Below are 20662 nucleotides of genomic sequence, written 5' to 3' on the forward strand. Positions count from 1 at the left end.
ACATCTTGGGAGCAGCAACTGCGATCTAATTTTGGTTTTCTTCTTCCCGCACCTAACAGTGGTGTGCACATTGTGGACACAATGTTAAGATGGGTAGGTCCACCCTCTCTAGGGAATTTTAAAGATGAGCCACTTCCAACTGCCCCATCATTGCGATTCCCCTGGACATTGCTGATCAGCCAAACACGTTGCTGAAGAAAAGCGCAGAAGTCCAGGCCTCCAACCCAAATCCCAAGTCAAGAAGGGGACTTGCTCAGTGCTATTGGTACATGCCACTGGCCTGAAGGTAGAAAGGAAACACAGAGCAGAGCAATAGGGTTATGGTTTTTCTCTTACTATACTTGGAACTGCCTCCAAAACATAACTGTTTTCAACAGTATTATAACCCCCATGAGGCAAAACTTCCAAACACTTAACAGTTTCTTTCTTTCTTTTTTTTTAAATGTTTATTTATTTAGGGAGAGAGAATGTGAGCAGGGGAGGGGCAAAGAGAGAGGAGGAAGAGAATCCTAAGCAGGCTCTGCACCGAGCCCGATGGCGGGCTCGATCTCACGAATTGTGAGATCATTTCATGAGCCGAAATCAAGACGCTTAACTGACTGAGCCACCCAGGAGCCCCAAGACTTAACAGTTTCTAGACTCCAAGTAATTTAGTTTACAGATTCATCCACGATATGTCCTAACACTGTATATTATAGGCTGTGAACCACGGAATCAACGTAGTGTTTCCATTGCTAACACTGTCTTAATGAAATCACAGAAAGTATTGAGCACACACTCCAGTACTCACAGTGGATTTTTATGAACACGCCCACATACTCACATGTATGTAGGTACTAGGCAGTGCTACAAACTGCATTTCTTAGTATGGTCAATGTTTTTAAGAGTAAGGAACTCACTAGCCTGAAGTATTAGTTTCACATATCTTTATTCCACATAAAACAAAACAAAACTTAGACCCATCTCATAGAACAGAATACACTTATTTAAAGTTTTGACAGTGTACAAAATTAAAACTGGGGTATTTATTCCAAAGTTTCATATAAGTATTATAAGGCAATTTCTTTCCTTTAGTAAGTAACATTTTAAGTGTCTATTATTCTGGAAGCAAATCATCTCCTAACTCTTCATCAGCAAAATCATCCTCGTCAATTCTTTTTCTTGCTGCAGTTTTTGGCCTTTCTATTTGAGGGCCCAGTGGATCCACATAGGAGGCATCTAGGTTTCAAAATAAATGGTTATGTTAGAATAATATAGAAAAAACAAAACAGACGTGAAACCAGTTAGTCTCATAATCTACACTGAACTGAGTGAACAGAAACGCTCTCCCAGATCATCTAAAATTTTGTCTGTACACAAAACATTCGTAATGCCCAGTTCCACATTTTGCCATCTCACCAAATCTTCTCCAGGCCTGTTATGCCTGTAGGAACCGGGTGGGGGACACCAGCACTTGCCTATTTCTTTGTTACTGCTACTTTCGTAAGGTTCATTTGTCCCAGGTAAAGCTCTGAGTTTGGCACTTAGTCGTTCACCTTTACTACTGGCACTGCAGTTCTGGCCACTATCTGAAAACACAAAGACAAAAATGCATTTAACACGTTGAGAAAATATAACACTGCATTACGAATCTTAAAGTATACTTATTTGCCAAGAGACACGTTGTTTCATTTGGAGGCCACCTTCTGAGGGATATAATTCTGGTTTCCTGAAACTGAAAAGGAATCTCTTCTTGGGAATCTGCAACATAGATAAAACAGCACTCGAAAGTAGTCTTTGCGTTCTTTTGCATGTACGCTTAGTTACGGGTTCCAATTTTATAGATTGACTGGTGAGAAGTTAGAGACCACATTGACGAATATCCCTAGTAAAGAACAAGGAGCAACTGGGGAAAAAACAAATAGGAAGTCGTAAGATCAGTATGAGCCGTATCATCAACCTCGTGATCAAGGCTGGTGAGTGGCCCTCAAACCACATCAAATGAAACACAGCAGAAGAGGTAGGAGAGGACAGAGGCCACGCAGTCACCTTCGTCAGGATTCGATTCGCCCTGTGGAGAATACATTTTGGCTCAGTACGAGGAAAAACGAAAAGGGCTCCAAACTCCAAAAACTAAAAGCATCCAAACACGGACTGGCTGCCATGGGAAGCCCTGCAATCCGTAGCACTGAAGATTTTCAGACCGGGCCGAACACTCGCGGTAGTAGGAAACATTGGTAGTAATTCTTAACCTCAAACTTCTATCATATTTTTCAAAGAAACACTCCTCTAGCCCCATCGTTTTTATTTCCTTCCCTTAAAATTCCCACAATGTTATTGTTTCCTATTATGCGAGCTTCACAAAAGTGAAAAATGAGAGTAGTCTATCAACATCCACTGATCATTTCTTTTCTGACTATACTTTATATTTTAGTTTATTGATAATGTCTCTGGGAATAAACTAAAACAAGATGGTCTTTAAGATCCCCACATTTTAATGGTGGCCAAATTTCTCTCTAAATTCTTATGGAAAACATAACCATTTCCCCCCATTGTTATTACTAGAAAATGAAATGCTTAGTTTTAGGCACTGAATGGTTCTATACATTGTTTTTTTGTTTTTGTTTTTGTTTTGCTCCTAGTTTTTTGTTACAGTTGGGCTCATCTTTTCCATCTGTAGGTGTAAATGGTTATCTTTCAAAGTGCTTGAGTGAGCTCAGGTCAAAAATTTGAAAACCATTGCTTTAGGCAATATTTCTTTTTTCACTTTTCATATAGATATAAGTCATATATATGAGTAAAACAAAACTCTCACATTCCCTCAGACATCTGTAGGCCTTCTGAAATCCCAACACACTAAAGCATTCCAATCCTGTGGAAAGAGCAAACCTTACAAAAATAAAAAATTAACTCCGTACAAAAACTTCAAATGTCCAACTTGAAAAGCCATGAATACTGATTTTTTTGTTTTAAAGATTTTTATTTGTAAGTAATCTCTACACCCAACGTGGGGCTCAAAGCCATGATCCCAAGATTGAGAGTCATGTGCTCCTCTGAGCCAGCCAGGTGCCCCCCCCCCCCCCCCCGCCGCCACCATGAATACAGTTTTTAAACGCTTCCTATTATAAACGCCAGAGAGGGTATATATTGCGAATACCCTTATTTCATAATTTTCAATCAGCTTCATGGAGTGACACTGCCACACATGGGGAGGTGCAAATGGATCGATAAGCATTTGTAAGTCTAGGTGGGGTTTTACGGCTAAATAATAAATCAGGTTATTATATTCATCTCAGTACTGCAACAAATAACAGTTACTATTTCCTAGAGAAGAGTTCACAAAATAGCTTCCAAAAACAAGAATATGGAGATCAATTTATCTGAATTATCAATCAATTAACACTAAGACTTCCAAATGATACTTTTTATTAGGGAAAATCTCAGAATCACAGAATTTAGAGTAATTAGGATCCTTCAAGCTTACCTATACCAGAAAAAAAATAATACCCCCATGAAATGGACAATGTATATAGACAACTCTCAAAAAAAACGAAACAATACAACTGGTCAATAAACATAAAATTATTTAAGTTTACTTAACCTTAGAAACATATTAAGTGAGAAGAATAAAGTCAGATCACTACATACTGAGTGATACCATTTTTAGAAAGGTTAAAACAGGTAAAATTAAATCTAGTGTCTACATACCTGATAACATTGTATGTGAAAAGGCAAGAAACTAAACAAATATAAACCTGAATGTACATAAAACAGAAAAAAACCCTCATAGTGGCTGCGTGTGGGGAAGGCAGGAGACGGAGTGGGAAGAAGCACACGGGTAGGCAGAGCAGTAATGTTCTGGTTCTAATGCTTCCTGGTGGCTTCAGTAAGTTTATTTTTATATGTGGGTAACTGAAGAGTGCTACATTACTTCTTTTGGAGGTATCGAGTATTACATAATTTAAATCTTCACATAATTCTAAATGTAAGATTCAACAATGCCTATTAAAATGGTCAAGATTTAAGGGGCGCCTGGGTGGCGCAGTCGGTTAAGCGTCCGACTTCAGCTCAGGTCACGACCTCGCGGTCCGTGAGTTCGAGCCCCGCGTCGGGCTCTGGGCTGATGGCTCGGAGCCTGGAGCCTGTTTCCGATTCTGTGTCTCCCTCTCTCTCTGCCCCTCCCCCGTGCATGCTCTGTCTCTCTCTGTCCCAAAAATAAACATTGAAAAAAAAAATTAAAAAAAAAAAATTAAAAAAAAAAATGGTCAAGATTTAAAAAAGATTAGATTAGTAAGGGAGATGAACACATTTTCGGAGATTAACGTAGTAGTATGTATCAACAGTTAACAGCTTCGTGGCCAGAGTGGGAAGCCTCCCACCTTTCTCCCTCACAAAGGTACCGATCTGACAACATACAATCCTAAAAGCCTTTATGAGAACTCCGGAAACCACTCGGGAAGTCACAGTACCCCAGGAAAACTCAAATCCAAGGACAACTGCACTGAAACAGGGAAGAAAAGCCATTCGATTTCAACTGGGTCAGCCGCTATCCCAAGCCAGCGTAGCTCACGACTGGGAGAAAAAGCCCAACATGCAATGTCTCCCTTGGGAGGGGACAAAGACGAGTGGAACAGGCCTCCGGCATTTTCGTCCCTCGGGGTGCTGCCTGAGACACTGGTTTCGGTCTTGCCTGACTTGGAGTGCTGATGAGGCACCGGCATGCTCTCTGGATGAGAACGAAAGAGCTGAGCGGTTTGGTGCACCGAGTACCTCCCCCCACTGCACCCAGAAGCTGCACAGCCTGCCCACAGCTTCTTCCTCAGCAAAGAAAGGTTCGAGTGGAACATACAGCCAATATTCCGGCTTTAGGCAGGGCTGGGGGAATCCCGAGGGCCCGGTCTCCTGAGCACTAACGGGGAACCGGCATACCTTGAATGCATGGGGGCTGCGGAGAACAAGAGGGCTCAGGAGCTTACTGGCTGCTGGAGATCTTGCAGCATCCCACACGGACCCCAGAGGAAGCAAGAGATTACGAATCCTGAAACCTAACTGGCAAATTACATGCAGAAGCTGAGAGAAGACGCATACCGTGAAAACTTGGAGACCCCCACAGTCTCGAGTGGGACTGATTGGTGACGGTTTTCCCTGTACGAAGCCAGCCCCCCAAACCAGAGAAAAGTGGCTATTTCTTCAAATGAAGAAATCACAAAAAACATGAAAGCATGGCCCAATGAAAGAAAGAAAATGAATCTTCGGAAACTGACCCTGAGGAAATGACGACCCGTTGATTTGATTACCTGACAAAAAATTCAAAATAATTGTCTTAAATAAGGTCAATGTGCTACAAGAGAACATAGACAGGCAATAAATGAAATCAAGAACGTGAAGCATAGACAAAAGTAAACTATCAACTAAGATAGAAACTAAAAAAGGACCAAATAGAAATTCTGGAGCTGAAGGATACAATAACTGAATTGAAAAATTCACTACAAGGGTTCAAAAGCAGATGTGATCAAGCAGAATAAAGGATCTCTGAACTCAGAGACAGGTCATTTGGAATTACTGTATCAGAAGAACAAAAAGAAAAAAAAAAATAAAGAAAAGTGAAGAAAGCCTAAGAGAATTATGGAACAAAATTCAGATCATGGGGCATAAACATATCAGTATACATATTACAGGAGTCCTAGAAGAAGAGAGAAAGAATGGAACAGAGAGATTATTTGAAGAAATAATGTATGAAAATTTTCCAAATATGAGAAAGGAAATGAATATCCAAATTCAAGAAGCTCAAAGAACTCCAAATAGGATGGACCTAAAAAAGACCACATTGAGACACACAATCAAACTGGCAATTCAAAGACAAAGAATCTTAAAACCAGCAAGAGAAAAGCTAATTCATCATAAACAAGGGACCAACCATACAATTATCAGATTTCTGAGCAGAAACATTATAGGCTAGAAAGGAGTGAGATGATACATTCAAAGTGCTGGAAGAAAAATCTGCCAACCAAGAATACTATATTTGGGAAAACTGTCCTTCAGAAAGGACAGAGAAGTAAGACTTTTCTGGATGAACAAAGGCTGGGAGAGTTTATCACCACTAGTTCTGCCTTGCATGAATTGCTAAACAGAATCCTTCAAGTTGAAACAAAAGGACACTAGACTGGAACAGAAAATCATATGAAAACATAAAGCTCTCTGTAAAGGTAAATATACATAAGCACTGAATCCTGAAATACTGTCATGGTAGAACAGAAGTCATTTTTAATTCAGATATAGAATATAGAAGCATAAAAATAACTGCAACTATGTTAAAGAATACAAATTATAAAAAGATGCAATTTGTAACATTGATAACACAGTGACGGGGCAATGTAAAGGATTAAAGTTTTTGTATGTGATTGAAGTTGTTATTAGTTCAAAATAGATTGTTATAACTATAGAATGTTTTAGGTCATTCCCACGGTAACCAAAAAGAAAATGCCTATAGGAGATGCACAGAGGAAAATGAGAAAGGAATCAAAGTATGCTACTATAGAACAAAACAAAACAAAACCCCCCAAGCCCCACAAAGACATAAAAAGGTAGGCAGCAAGAAAGATAAAGGACAAAATAACTATAAAGCACACAAAAAATTTAACATAATGATAAGTTAAGTACTTCCCTATATGTAATTATTTTAAATGTGAATGGATTAAACTCCCCAATAAAAAGATACACAGTGGCTGATGGGTAAAAAAAAAAAAAAAATCCAACTATATGCTATTTATAAGAGACAAACTTCACATATAATGACATACATAGGCTGAAAGTGAATAAATAAAAAAAGATATTCCATGTAAATGGGAACTGAAAGAAAACAGGAGTGTCCGTACTTATTTCAAAAATAGACTTTAAGTCAAGTCAAAAATGATCAAAAAGGGGCGCCTGGGTGGCGCAGTCGGTTGAGCGTCCGACTTCAGCCGGGTCACGATCTCGCGGTCCGTGAGTTCGAGCCCCGCGTCGGGCTCTGGGCTGATGGCTCAGAGCCTGGAGCCTGTTTCCGATTCTGTGTCTCCCTCTCTCTCTGCCCCTCCCCCGTTCATGCTCTGTCTCTCTCTGTCCCAAAAAAAAAATAAATAAACGTTGAAAAAAAAAAATGATCAAAAAGACACAGAAGGACATTATATAATGATCAAAGGGCCAATTCACCAGGAAGTTATAACAATTATATATGCACCTTAACAGCTGAGCAACCAGTATATGAAGCAAACAATGACAGAACTGAAAGAAGAAAAGGCAGTAACACAATAATCCTAAGAGATTTCAATGCCTCACTTTTTTTTTTAATGTTTATTTATTTAGAGAGAGAAAGGGAGCAAAGCAGCAGAGCGGCAGAGAGAGAGACAGGGAGACAGAGAATCCCAAGCAGGCTCTGTGCCGTCAGTGTGGAGCCTGACATGGGGCTCGATCTCATGAACCGGGAGATCACGACCTGAGCCGAAATCAAGAGCCAGATACTTAACCAGCCTAGCCCCCCAGATGCCCTGAATGCCTCACTTTCAGTAACAGCTCAACCAGCCACAGCATCCGACTCTTGAAGCTTTCACTCAGCAGAGATTCAGCTATGTTGTTGTATGTATCCTTCCATTCAATTGCCAAGGAGTTGTACAGATATGTCACGGTTTATCCAGTCCCCTGTAGATGACTTACGTGTTGCTTCCAGTTTGGGGCTATTTGAAATAAAGCTGCTATGGATAATTTGTGTACAAGTCTTTGTGTGGGCACATACTTTAGTTTCTCTCGAGTAAATTCCTAGAAGTAGAATGGCTAGATAGTATGGTTCAGTGTATGTCTAACTTTAAAAAAAACTGTCAAACTACTTGCTACAATGGCTGTCCCATTTTACATTCCATCAGCAGTGAGTGAGAGTAACAATTATTCCACATCCTCACCATCACTTGCTATGGACAGTCTTTTTAATTTTAGTCATTCTACTGGGTATCTAGTTTTAATCTGCATTTCCCCAATGATTAATGATTGACCATCTTTTCATGGGCTTATTTTTCATTTGTATACCCTTAGTTAAAATGTTTTGATAACTTAGAGTTTATCTTAAACAATAAATATGGTGCATTCTTCCAAGAATGTTGAGGGTACGTGTTTACCCTTCCTAAATCTCTGTGGATAACATAAATCTATACAAAATCTATAGCAGTACAGAGAATGAGTGTATGTTTGGGTGTTGTGGAGGTGATGGCGGGGGCATATCAACATTCACGTATTATGGAGATTAACCCCACCCCAGCTTTACTGAGATGTAACCAACATCTAGCACTGTGCAAACTTATGGTATACAATGTGGCCATTTGCTACACGGATGTATCGCAGTTTGGTTGCTACCACAGCACCAGTTAACACCTCCATCGTGTCACATATTATCTTTTTTTTTTTTGCCCTGAGAACATTTAAGATCTTAGCAGCTTTTAAGTATATAATACAATGTATTTTTTTAAATTTTTATAAACTTTCAAAATTTATTTTGAGAGAGAGAGAGAGGGAGAGAGAGAGAGTGTGCGCATGAGCAGGGGAGGGGTAGAGAGACGGAGAGAGAGAATTCCAAGCCAGCTCTGGACTGTCAGCACAAAGCCTGATGCGGGGCTTGAACTCACGAACCGCAAGATCATGACCTGAGCCAAAATCAAGAGTTGGACACTTAACCAACTGAGCCACCCAGGCGCTCCTATGATACAGTGTTGTTAACTGTAATCACAACGCTGTACGTTAGATCCCCAGAACTTATTTATTTTCTAACTGGAAGTTTGTATCCAACATCTCCCTCGACCCCTGGTAACCACAGTGACCATGATTCTACTCTCCGTTCCTACAAGATTGGCTCTTTTATTCCACATACAAGTGATATCAAACAGTATTTGTCTTTTTCCGACTTACCTCACTTAGCATAATGCCTTCAGGTTTCATTCATGTTGTTGCAAATGGCAGGATTTCCTTATTTCTCATGGGTGATCAATACTCTATTGTATAGATACTCCCCATCTTCTTTATCTTTTCATCTGCTGACAGACACTTAGTTTCTGCATCTTGGCTACTGTAAATAATGCTGCAGTGAATATGGGAGTGCAGATCTGCCTTTTTTTTTTAACGTTTACTTATCTTGAGAGAGTGAGCAGGGGGAAAGGCAGTGAGAGAGGGAGACAGAATCCCATGCAGGCTCCGCACTGCCAGTGCGGAGCCCGACTAGGAGCTCGAAGTGAGATCGAGACTTGGATGCTTAATCAACTGAGCCACGCAGATGCCCCGATCACTACTTGATTTTATGGCCCACTAATATCCTGTTTTCATTTCCTCTGGATACATACCCAGAAGAGAGATTGTTGGGATCATATGATCATTGTATTTTTAACAGATTATTTTATTTTTTTATTTTTTCTTTTAAATATATATATTTTTATTAATTAATTAATTTTTAAAGTTTATTTATTTTGAGAGACAGAGAATGTGGAGGAGGGCAGAGAGAGGGAGAGAGAGAAACCCGATGCGGGGCTTGAACTCGCAAACCATGAGATCATGACCTGAGCTGATACCAAGAGTCAGATGCTTAATGGACTGAGCCACCTAGGTGCCCCTATTTTTAACATATTTTAAATTTTATTTATTTATAGAGAGGGAGAACACAAAAGGGGGAGTGCAAAGAGAGAGAGAGAGAGAGGGGGGCGGGGGAGAATCCCAAGGGGGGTCTGCACTGTCAGCAGAGAGCCCGACACAGGGCTCAAACTCACAAACTGTGAGATCGTAACCTGAGCCAAGATCAAGAGTTGGATGCTTAACTGACTGAGCCACCAGGTGTCCCTATTTTTAAAATTTTCAAGAGTCTCCACATTATTTTCCATGGTGGCTAAACCAATTTACATTCCCATCAACAGTGCACAAGGGTTCCCTTTTTTCTACATCCCTGCCAACACTTGTTACCTCTTGTCATTTTGATGACAGTCATTCTAACAGGTGTGAGGTGGTAACTCATTGTGATTCTGGTGATTAGCGACATTGAACATTTTTTCATGTGTCTGTTAACCATCTGTATGCCTCCTTTGGAAGAAGGTCTATTCAGTTGTTCTTCAGCCCATTTAAAAGTCTATGGTTTTTTTGTTACTGAGTTGTAGAAGTTCTTTATAAATTTTAGAATATTAAGCCTTATCAGATATGTGGCCATCCATATACCTTCCTCAGTAAAGTGCCTGTTCAAATATTTTCCTGATCCAAAAAACCCAAAAACCAAAAACCAAATTGGGTCATTTTCTTACTATTAAGTTGTAAGAGCTTTTTTAATATTTTAGTCCCTTGTCAGATAGGTGTTCTGCAAATATTTTCTATTTTGGCTTGCCTTTCACTTTTTTTTTTTTTTTTTTTTTTTAAGTAAGATCCACACCCAGCATTGAGCCCAATGCAGAGATTGAACTCGCGACTCTGAGATCAAGACCTGAACTGAGATCAAGAGTCAGACGCTTAACTAACTGCGCCACCCAGGCGTCCTGCCTTTTCACTTGTGTGTCTTTTGAGAAGCAAACGTTAATTTTGATGAAGTTCAATTTATCCATTTAAAAAAATTTTATGGATCATGCTTTTAATGTCATATCTTACGAAATCTTTGGCTAATCCAAAGTCACAAAGATTTTCTCCTGTGTTTTCTTCTGCATGTTTATAGTTTTCAGTTTTATATTTAGGCTATGATTTATTTGAGTTAATTTTTCTATATGGTGTAATTTGTTGATCAACGTTAATTTTTTTTACATGTGGATGTCCAATAAATCCAGCCCTGCTTGTTGAAAAGACTATCCTCTTTCCATAAAACTGCTTTTGCATTTTTGTTAAAGGTTAATTGATTATGTATGAGTCTATTTCCAGACACTATATTTTGTTCCACTGCTACATATCTATCAAAAGGAAAACTTTTAATGTCCACATTTCTGGAGTCACATACAAGATCTGTTTTACCTGTTTATTTGAATATTTCCCTTCTACTAGTTTGGAAGCTACACATCCCATTTCAATTATTTTTATATTTACTAAACATTTTAGGCATTTTAACACATATATGTAACAAATTTTAAAATTAATCAGTAACCTTACTCTCCTCCCAAACAAAGCCAAGGTCTTTGAATGCTTTATTCTATTACAACTTATATCTCTGCCTTAAATGTTACTGTAGTCCAGGAATTTCGTTTTATCTTGATTTTTAAAAATTCTACAATATAGGGGTGCCTGGGTGGCTCAGTCAGTTAAGTGTCTGACTTCAGCTCGGGTCATGACCTCACAGTTTGTGGGTTAGAGTCACCCAATTATATATGTAGGTTAGATCTTTTCACTACATCCTTCATGTCCTTTAATCTCTCCTATTTTCCATCACCGTGACCCTCTGTCCTGCATTCTGGGTAATTTTTCAGCTCTGTCTTCCAAGTCATGCATTCTCTCTTTATCTGATCTAATGAGCTATTCAGGGCCAACAAACTTTTTCTGTAAAGGGTCAAACAGCAAATGTTTGATGCTTTGCATGCCATATGGTTTCTATTGCAGCATGAAATCAGATTGAGCATGGCTGTGCTCCAGGAAAACTTTACTGCCAAAAACAGGTGGTGGCTCAAGCCAGATTTGATCTGCAGGCTGTAGTTTTCCAACCCTTGGTTTAAGCCATCTAACCTTTTTAATAGAGGAATTTCTAATTTCAATTATATTTTCATTTTTGGAAGTTGTATTTGGTTCTTTCCAATCTGCCTAGTAACTTCTATATTCTTTTATCACTTTACCATACTTAAAACACACAAGAATTCCCCACTATTTTGAATCTGATTTCTGGGATTGTATAGTGAGAACTTGGACAGTGAGGAAATCTGTGTTATTTGAGTTTTAAATTTTAGTTTATTATTACTTAAAATTTTTTTTAATGTTTATTTATTTTTGAGAGAGAAAGACAGAGTGTGAGTGGGGGAGAGGCAGAAAGAGAGGGAGACACAGAATCCACAGCAGGCTCCAGGCTCTGAGCTGTCAGCACAGAACCCAACGCAGGGCTCGAACTCACGAACCGTGAGATCACGACCTGAGCCGAAGTCTGATGCTCAGCCAGCTGAGCCACACAGGCTCCCCAAATCTTAAATTGTAGATAGCAAGTGTTTAAGTGTTTTAAGAGTTCAGATACCTGAGAATAACAACCACATTAAAAAAAAATTGTCTATTTTTTTGAATCTATTTAGTTCTGGAGTTCAGATAACAAAAGATATCTATATTGTCACTTAAAAAAAAATATATATATATTTAAAAAAATTATTTATCTTGAGAGAGAGACGGGGGGTGCGCAAGGAAAGCAGGAATCCCAAGCAGCTCTATGCTGTCAGTGCAGAGCACGACATGGGGCCTGATTTCATGAACTGCAAGATCATCACCTGAGCCGAATGCCAAGAGTCAGATGCTTAACTAACCGAGCCACCCAGGCGCCCCAGGATTTTATTTTTAAGCAATCTCTACACCCAATGTGGGGCTTGAACTCACAACCCTGAGATCAAGAGTCACATGCTCCACCGACTGAGTCAGCCAAGTGCCCCTTAAAACATATTTGTATCTGATAATTAAAATATCTGTAGTCTCTGGGGTGCTGTCAGCACAGAGCCTGCTTGGGATTCTCTCTCTCCCCCTCTCCAAATAAACAAATTAACATTTAAAAAATATCTTTAGTCTTTGAAAATTGCATTCTACAGTTTCTTTTGTTGAGCATTCATAGTGCTTTATCTTCATGTATCCAGACTTTTTTCAATGTTTATTTTTGAGAGAGAGTACATGAGTGGGGGAGGTGCAGAGAGATAGGGGGACACAGGATCTGAAGTGGGCTCCACGTTGACAGCAAGAGCCCAATGTGGGACTTGAACTCATGAACCATGAGATCATGACCTGAGCCAAAATCAGACAGTCAACTGACTGAACCACCCACGAGCCCCAAAACTTTTACTGTATTTAATTTTTAAAATTTATTTTTGAGGGGGAGAGGGGCAGCGAGGGAGACAGGATCTGAGCGGGCTCCGTGCCGACAGCACACAGCACGATGCAGTGCTGGAACTCACGAACCGTGAGGTCGTGACCTGAGCCAAAGTCAGAGGTGCAACTGACTGAGCCACCCAGGTACCCCCCCACCCCCGCCCTTTGTTTTTCATCATGTGTTCCTGTTCTTTGTAACTTCATCTGAAAGCCTTGTTTGAGGCTTGTCTGCAGCATAGTCCTTCGGGGTGGCTCTAAGCCTGTGTCTCCTAGGCACCTGGGAGCAGCACCAACAGTCCCCCTTTCAGCCCAGCTTTCAGCCTGGGGTTCCGCAGGTCACACACGGGTGACACGTACTCCGTCTCCCAAACTCTGTGATTGAGGGCTTAAGGTTAGGGATTTTCCAGGGAGCTTTTCCTGTTTTTTGCATTCCAGGAGTGCCAAGGTGGAAACCGTCCTCTGTGGGGTGGATTCTTTTCTAGTTGACCCACTGCCACTATTTCCTATTAGGAGTCCTGGCTTTATGAATGGATTCTTTGATCTGACTCCTGACGTTTTGGGGGCCCCTGGCTGTTCTCTCTTGTTCCCCACGAATGGCCTCTAGACCCAGGATCTAGGCCCCTAGGGAGTAGCCAGGACAAAGGCCAGCTCTTGCATTTACTCCTTTGGGTTTAAATTTTCTATTCATTGGCATCTCCAAAGAATTTCCCTTAAAAATGTTTTTTTTTTTTTTTTTTTTTTTACTGATTTTAAGAGAGAGGGAGAGAGAATGAGAGGGGGAGGGGGCAGATGGAGACGGAGGGAGAGAATCCCGAGCAGATTCACCCTGTCAGCACAGAGCCTGATGGGGAGCTTGATCTCAGGAACCACGAGACCACGACCTGTGCCAAAATCAAGAGCTGGATGCTTAACCGACTGAGGCATCCAGGCGCCCTAAGAATTTCCCTTTTTATTGCCAACTCAGCCACGCATTTACAAGTTTTTTTTTCATTTTCTTATTTCCTTCCTCTTCCCCCCCCCTCCCCCCCCCCAATATTCAATTCATCACTTTTAGGAGTGCTATTCCTGGAGGAGTTTCCTTGAATATTCAGTCCATCTTACTGTCAGAAATAGAAGTAATAATTTCAGTAAGCAGGAGCACACATATGAATAACTAAAAAACTTAAGTCTGACCTCTTTATTTTTCATATGAGAAAACACGCTTAAAGAGGTAAAGTCACTTGTTCGAGAGTTCACAGTTAGTGGCAAGGCCATCAGCAAAACCCAGGTTGCCTGATTGCCGGCCTGGTCCTTGCCCATTCTACAAGTATGCCTCTTTGGCAAAGAATCCATGTAAAGTGTGGCACTTTCCATACAGCTGTGAGTTTACACGAGTAAGTACGGCTGTATTCACATGTGCATTCCTGCCATATGCTATTCCAAGCTTAGCAGCTTGGCAGATTCTATAGAATATGGCGGTCTTAATAATGATAAATATCCAGACAAAGTAAATTCAAAATCTCTTTTCATAGCCCTATGTTTCAGACCCTTCTCATATGCCCAGAATAGCCTTGTCTTATAATAATCTTGTCTTATAAAGCAAGCCTGCAATCTTGAGACTTGGGGAAAATCCCATGATACTTCTGCTAGAAGGGAGACTACATCCTGCCTTGACCAATGTTTCTACAAGGCCAACTCATACTAAGAAGGTGAACTGTTTATAACATTTTAGAAAAGTTAAGGTTTTAAAATGTAAGAGTTTCTTTTCTGTTCTGGTAGAACAGTGAGTTTTATAACATAGGCTCTATACATGGAACAAATTAAGTAAAGTTAAGAGGCTGACTACATCAACTTTCACCATACATTCCCTTCCAATAAAAATGAATTCACTTTCCAAGGGAAGACAGTCATTACTTATTTAGAAAGAATATGGTTAAGAGTATGAAAATTATTTATAATTGTAGATAAAATGAAGGCAGAAGAAAGTAACTAGAGAGAGAAGATGAAAAACAATATACGTCGTTTTTGTTAATTCTTTAAACAGAATCAGATTATGGCAAAGATTTTACAAAACGGAGTCTGTAGCACATTTACAGGAGTAATGTGAAAATAAGACAAGTATATAGATTTCTTTACCTTTCGTGCCACCAACAAGATCTTAAAAATCTGATGGGACTTAATTGTGTTGTACTCAGTGCCTGGAGTTGCTCCACGTGCGGCAGAGGCAAAGGGACAGGGCCACCCCCGCAGGTCCTTTATCATCTGCGGTGACTCTTACCTCAAACAGTTACTGCACATAATTTCCATGATGCCACACCTTTAGCGCATTTGAAAAACCCAATAAAATATCTGATTTTCTTGTTTTTTCCCTATTTTATTGATTTCAGTACGCTTTTAACACTTTTGTATGAATTATAAAAAAGTAAAGAGAAACCACACTGTATAATTACTGTTGTTCACTACACTCTAGTTGCAAATAAGATTCTTTTTCAAAAGTTGTATCATCTCCAGAAGCCGTTATATTAAATATTAAATGTTCAAAGGCTTCGGGACTTCTGATGGCAACAGAACTCCCTTAAGGCTTGGGCAAGGAAGCACGATGTCAGATGTCCCCACAGTGGAGACAATTGCCAGTAACAATTGCCACAGAGTGATACAACTGTAGAGAGCAGAATTAAACCTGGAATTATTTCCAGTTGAACATTTAGCTCATTCTCGTGTTTTCTGTCACCGATAATGTGATCAATATATGTGTGTATGTAGCTCTTTGTCTGAATCTAGGATATGGACATTTTAAAGGTCTTTAATGAAGATTACTGAACATTCCCAACAAGGCATACCACTTAGAGCTCCCACCAGAAGTACTTAACTTATAAAAGAATACCCATCTCATCTCATCCTCGGTATCCTAAAGAATTATCCTTTTAAAAAAATCATTGATAATTTTATAGCTCAATTTACATTTCTTGAATTCTTGGCAATGCTACATTTTGCTTCATATTTACTACCGTACAGGAGACAACAGCTGTCCACCTTCCTGCATCCCATATGCTCTTTAAATCATTGGAATCTGATTTTCGCCTCCAGCAGCGTACTGAGACCACATTCCTCAGGGTTACCCACACTATCTTAATTGGAAATTCTTATGGCCTTTTTAGTTTTCCAGGTCCAATTAACCAATACATTTCCGATAATTCTCCAACATCCAACTCCCTCCCTTAAGCTGGGGAGACTATCAACTGTCCCCTATCAGTTTCTTGTTTTTTGAAAGTGCTACCCCTTTCCCTCTGAACATGTTACAAACACAGTGTACCTTACTCTTTTCTATTTAAAAAAAAATGTTTTTAAATGTTTATTTATTCTTGAGAGAGAGAGAGAGAGAGAGAGAGACAGAGCATGAGCAGGGGAGGGGCAGAGAGAAGAGACACAGAATCTGAAGCAGGCTCCAGGCTCTGAGGCATCAGCACAGAGCCCGACGCAGGGCTCGAACTCCCGAACCGTGAGATCATGATCTGAGCCGAAGTTGGACACTTAGCCGACTGAGCAACCCAGGTGCCCCCCTTACTCTTTTCAATCTCTTCTTCTTCTTTTTTTTTTAAATATAATTTATTGTCAAATTGACTAACATACAGTGTGCAAAGTGTGTTCTTGGTTTTTGGGGTAGATTCCCACGGTTCATCGCTTACATACGACACCCAGTGCTCATCCCAACAAGTGCCCTCCTCAATGCCTCTCCCCCACCCTCCCATCAACACTCAGATTGTTCTCTGTTTTTCACTCTTCTTAAATTATTCTCTTGGAGCTCCTGGGTGACTCAGTTGGTTAAGCGTCCGACTTCAGCTCAGGTCATGATCTCGTGGTTCATGAGTTCGAGCCCCGCATTGGGCTCTGTGCTGACAGCTTGGAGCCTGGAGCCTGCTTTGGATTCTGTGTCTCCTCTCTCTGTCTCTCCCCTGCTCATGCTCTGTCACACACTCTCTCTCAAGAATAAATAAACAAAAAAATTTTTTTTAAATGATTCTCTTTTGGTGAGCTGTAAACTATCCATTTTACTGGATTTCACTATCCATTAGACATTAAATTTTTTTTTTTTTTTGGTCTCCCTCTCTCTCTCTCCTCCCTCTCCAAGATAATACTCACTTTAGCACCTACAAAGATGCAATCACTATGGAAGATCTTCTCTTATTCCTTGGGCATAAAGAAAGTTTTGTTTATATCTAGAAGTATGGAAGAACATCAGACAGCACTTTTGAGACCTTCACATGAATCTATTGTCCAATTTACTTCTAGGTATTTTGCAGTCAGACTTGCAAGCGATCTATACTCTTGTTACAAAAAAGCTGATATTCCTTTGCCTCTGCCCCTTTTGAAAGTTAAGGGGCAGCATAGCATAGCTGTGGATCCAAAGTACCTTCCCAACCCCTACCATCTAAAAGAGAATGGCATCGTCAGCTGAAATGCTTTAATCCCGCATAATTTTACAAGACCCGTTGCTTGGACCTAATTTTACTGTGAAAACTTTCTCTCATTTTCATATTGTTACAGCTGTGATTCTCAGTTTAACTTCACCCCTTACTCTCTACTCCTATTGAGCTAATTGTATTATTATCCAACAGAACAGCTAACAGGGATGTATCAAAATTGGAAAAGGTGATTGTGGTAGCTACTGTAATAGGTAACACTCAGTTGAAGGAGGCTGTGGAGGGAATCAGTGAAGACATGAGCAAAGTAGAGAAATGGTTTATTACATTTTTAAAATTCTATTTTGTATATCTTAAATGCTTAGTACCTGGTATATGAAAAACATATGGAAGAAAGACAAACTGAAAGGGAATTGGTATTTACTGAATACCTGCTATGGTCAGGAACTTGATACATGCTTATTTGTTGATAGAAATACAAGAAAGAAAAAAAAAAAAACAACTGATGGAATATGTGTGTGTGCGTGTGTACATATAAAATGTGTATATATATTTTACAGATATGTGTAATATACATTTGTTTGATATATTTTATCAGATTTGAATACATATATTACATACATCAGTAAAATGTTTAGATTGGATTTCCTGTGCTTTTTGTAATTTGCCTCTGATGGAAATCCCAAAAGAAGAGTTTCATGATTTTTTTTTTTTTTAATGAATGTTTTGGTTAACAGCATTATTGGAATAAATACTCAGTTTTCCAAACTGGTAACTTCAAAAACCAACACTCACTTGTATATACAATTTCTAGTATTTCTGTTAAAAAAAAAAAAAACAAAAAACACGTTTCTATAAACTCTACGGTAAGACAGAAGTACACTTGACATTTATCTTCACGCATGGATAAGTGTGATCTTGTGGTGGTAGGAAAAACACTGAAAGTAACAAACTCCAAGATCACATGTTGAGTAGAGGTGAGGAGTGGCCCCTCACTATACACAGATGTGGACAACAGAACTTCAGATACTGCCCACAGCCTCCCTGGTCAAACAGGAATCGCCCTTATCAAGTGCCTTCTGTGTCAGGCACTGTCTTAAGTGCTTTCTTCCTTTCTTTTCTTTTTTTTTTTTTTTAAGTTTATTTATTTTGAGAGAGACAGAAACAGCGTGAGTCGGGGAGGAGCAGAAAGAGAGGAAAACAGAATGCCAAGCAGGCTCTGCACCGTCAGCATGGAACCTGACGTGGGCCTCCAACCCATGAAACCGTGAGATCATGACCTGAGCCGAAACCAAGAGTCAGATGCTCAACCGACGGAGCCACCCAGATGTCCCTGTCTTAAGTGCTTTCTATGTATTAATGCATCTCTCCCTCTCAGTAACCCTATTAGGTAGGTCCTATTTTCGGTCCCATTTTACTGACGAGGAAACTGTGACAAAAAGATTAAGTAATGTGCTCAAGATAATGTAAGATGCAGTGACTTGGAAAAAAGGGTCCACAGACACTGAGGAATTAATTACAATGACCTCAAATGCAGGACAATAAGCTAAGGGCCAGAGCAAAGTAGTATGTTATGTTGAAGACACAAAACCTCATACGCTCTGTTAATATGTGGGCCACATATTTGGAGGTGGCTGGGACAGCTAAGACAGCTTTAAGAGGAAACGTTCAGTGACACAGAATCTTATTGCTATTGCACAAGCTGCATGCTTGGATTAGATAGCTAAAACCAGTACTTTGATCAAGAAGACAACCCCCGGGTCTCCACCTGTCACCCCCAGGGATATTCATGGAGAGTCTGGTCTGGAGCAAGAAAACAAGATTTAGCACAACTACAGTGTGGGTGCCAAACCTGGCCCATCCCTGTTCTTGAACATCTAGTGAGCTAAGAGCAGTTTGTACGTTTTTAAATGGCTGGGAAAAATATTTTGTGACCCACGAAATTTATATGACATTCACATTTCAGCGTCCAAAGCTGAAGCTTCAGAGAGGCCAGCCGCAATCGGTCACTTCCATGTCGTCTCTGCGTGCCTGCCTTTGCAACACAGCAAGTGTCAGGTACAGCCCCGGAGCCCCAGCTCTCTACCACCAGGCTCTCCACAGAAAGAGTGTGCCGACCCCCTGGCTCAGAGAATCCCTGTACCAGAAAACAGGCGGTCCATTAGCAGGGGACACCAGCAAGGCAGACTGACACAAAGGGACCTCTTCACAATCTGTGACCCAGAGAACGCTTCGGTGCCGTAGTGAGCGCTATCGACCCTCTGGCAACATTCACTGCTACCGAAGCTCGCTCTGTGTTACATATCAGCTTCCAAATGCTTACATTCCGGGGAATCCGGCAAAATTGCTCCTTGGCTTTCTGGGGTAAGTGGGGGGAGACTGGACCAGACAGGAGTGACTGTCTTGAGAAATAAGAGCCCTCAGTGCCTCTGGCTTCTCTGGGCTTTTTTGCCCCGGGCATACTCGCTGTCTTTCTTCCTAGACATCAGCTACATTTTGCTGACTGGATTCTTTGAACTTAGGTATATTCACATGTGCTTTTCCTGCCTCACCTCCTTAGGCCGTAATCTTCCGTTCGTCCGGAGGCGGTGGGCACTAGGCATGAGCTCTTCCCTCTGCCTGTGACACCACTGAGGCTCGCAAAACTGTGAGAAGGTCTTCTGGTCAAAAACGTACTCGTCTTTGGACTATAATCTTAAAACTTCAGTTTTTAAAACTAGAACATGGTTACAGTGTACTTTATAAAAGATAGGTTCCTCAAAAAGTTGACCTTAAAGGAAATTTCTGTTCACTGAGTCATATTATCCTACTCGTTTTCATTATAAAATTATTTTTTGTGTAAAATTAGGAGATACATTTTCACAGCAAAAGTTCACACCCAAGACATGATAAAAATTAAATGAAAAAATGTAGCAAACTATTATCACACAGAGTAAATAAAAATGATTTTAAAATGAAACCTTAATGACAAACACAGTGCTCAAGTCACAAGATGCAACCATCATGCTGAAATGGACGACGCCTTATAAGAAGGCACTCTTGTTTCCCGAGGACAGATACACATGAGAAGCAGATGCGTTCTGCGGATTTCCTGGCCTTTCAATGCAAGCCAGCTCACTAGGCAGGCATAGGATTCCTTCTCTCATCTGGCTTATCCAGCAGAGCATACAGAGGCTGACCTTGGAGACTTGGAACGGGTCGAATACAGCTCTCTTTGTGTGAGTTGACTGTCAGCGTGCCTTTTTTTCTGAATTGTTTGATGT

General features: G+C 40.3%; 1 protein-coding gene across 14 annotated transcripts in view; it reads right to left on the reverse strand.

Annotated features, from left to right (window-relative positions):
- Nucleotides 1-911: 911 nt before the first annotated feature.
- Nucleotides 912-20662, reverse strand: part of IFT88 (intraflagellar transport 88) — a 159700-nt gene continuing 139949 nt past the window's right edge. For all 14 annotated transcript variants that reach the window (XM_086715283.1, XM_086715307.1, XM_086715322.1 and 11 more), the window contains 2 exons: nt 1458-1568; nt 912-1218 (listed from right to left, as the gene is read on the reverse strand). In XM_086715283.1, the coding sequence (XP_086571409.1) occupies nt 1097-1218; nt 1458-1568 (233 nt within the window). In that variant the 3' untranslated portion in view covers nt 912-1096. The remainder of the gene's footprint in view (nt 1219-1457; nt 1569-20662) is intronic.

The sequence above is a fragment of the Puma concolor genome, chromosome A1 (assembly GCF_028749965.1).
Source record: "Puma concolor isolate L17-30 chromosome A1, mPumCon1.1.hap2, whole genome shotgun sequence".
Lineage (NCBI taxonomy): Eukaryota > Metazoa > Chordata > Mammalia > Carnivora > Felidae > Puma > Puma concolor.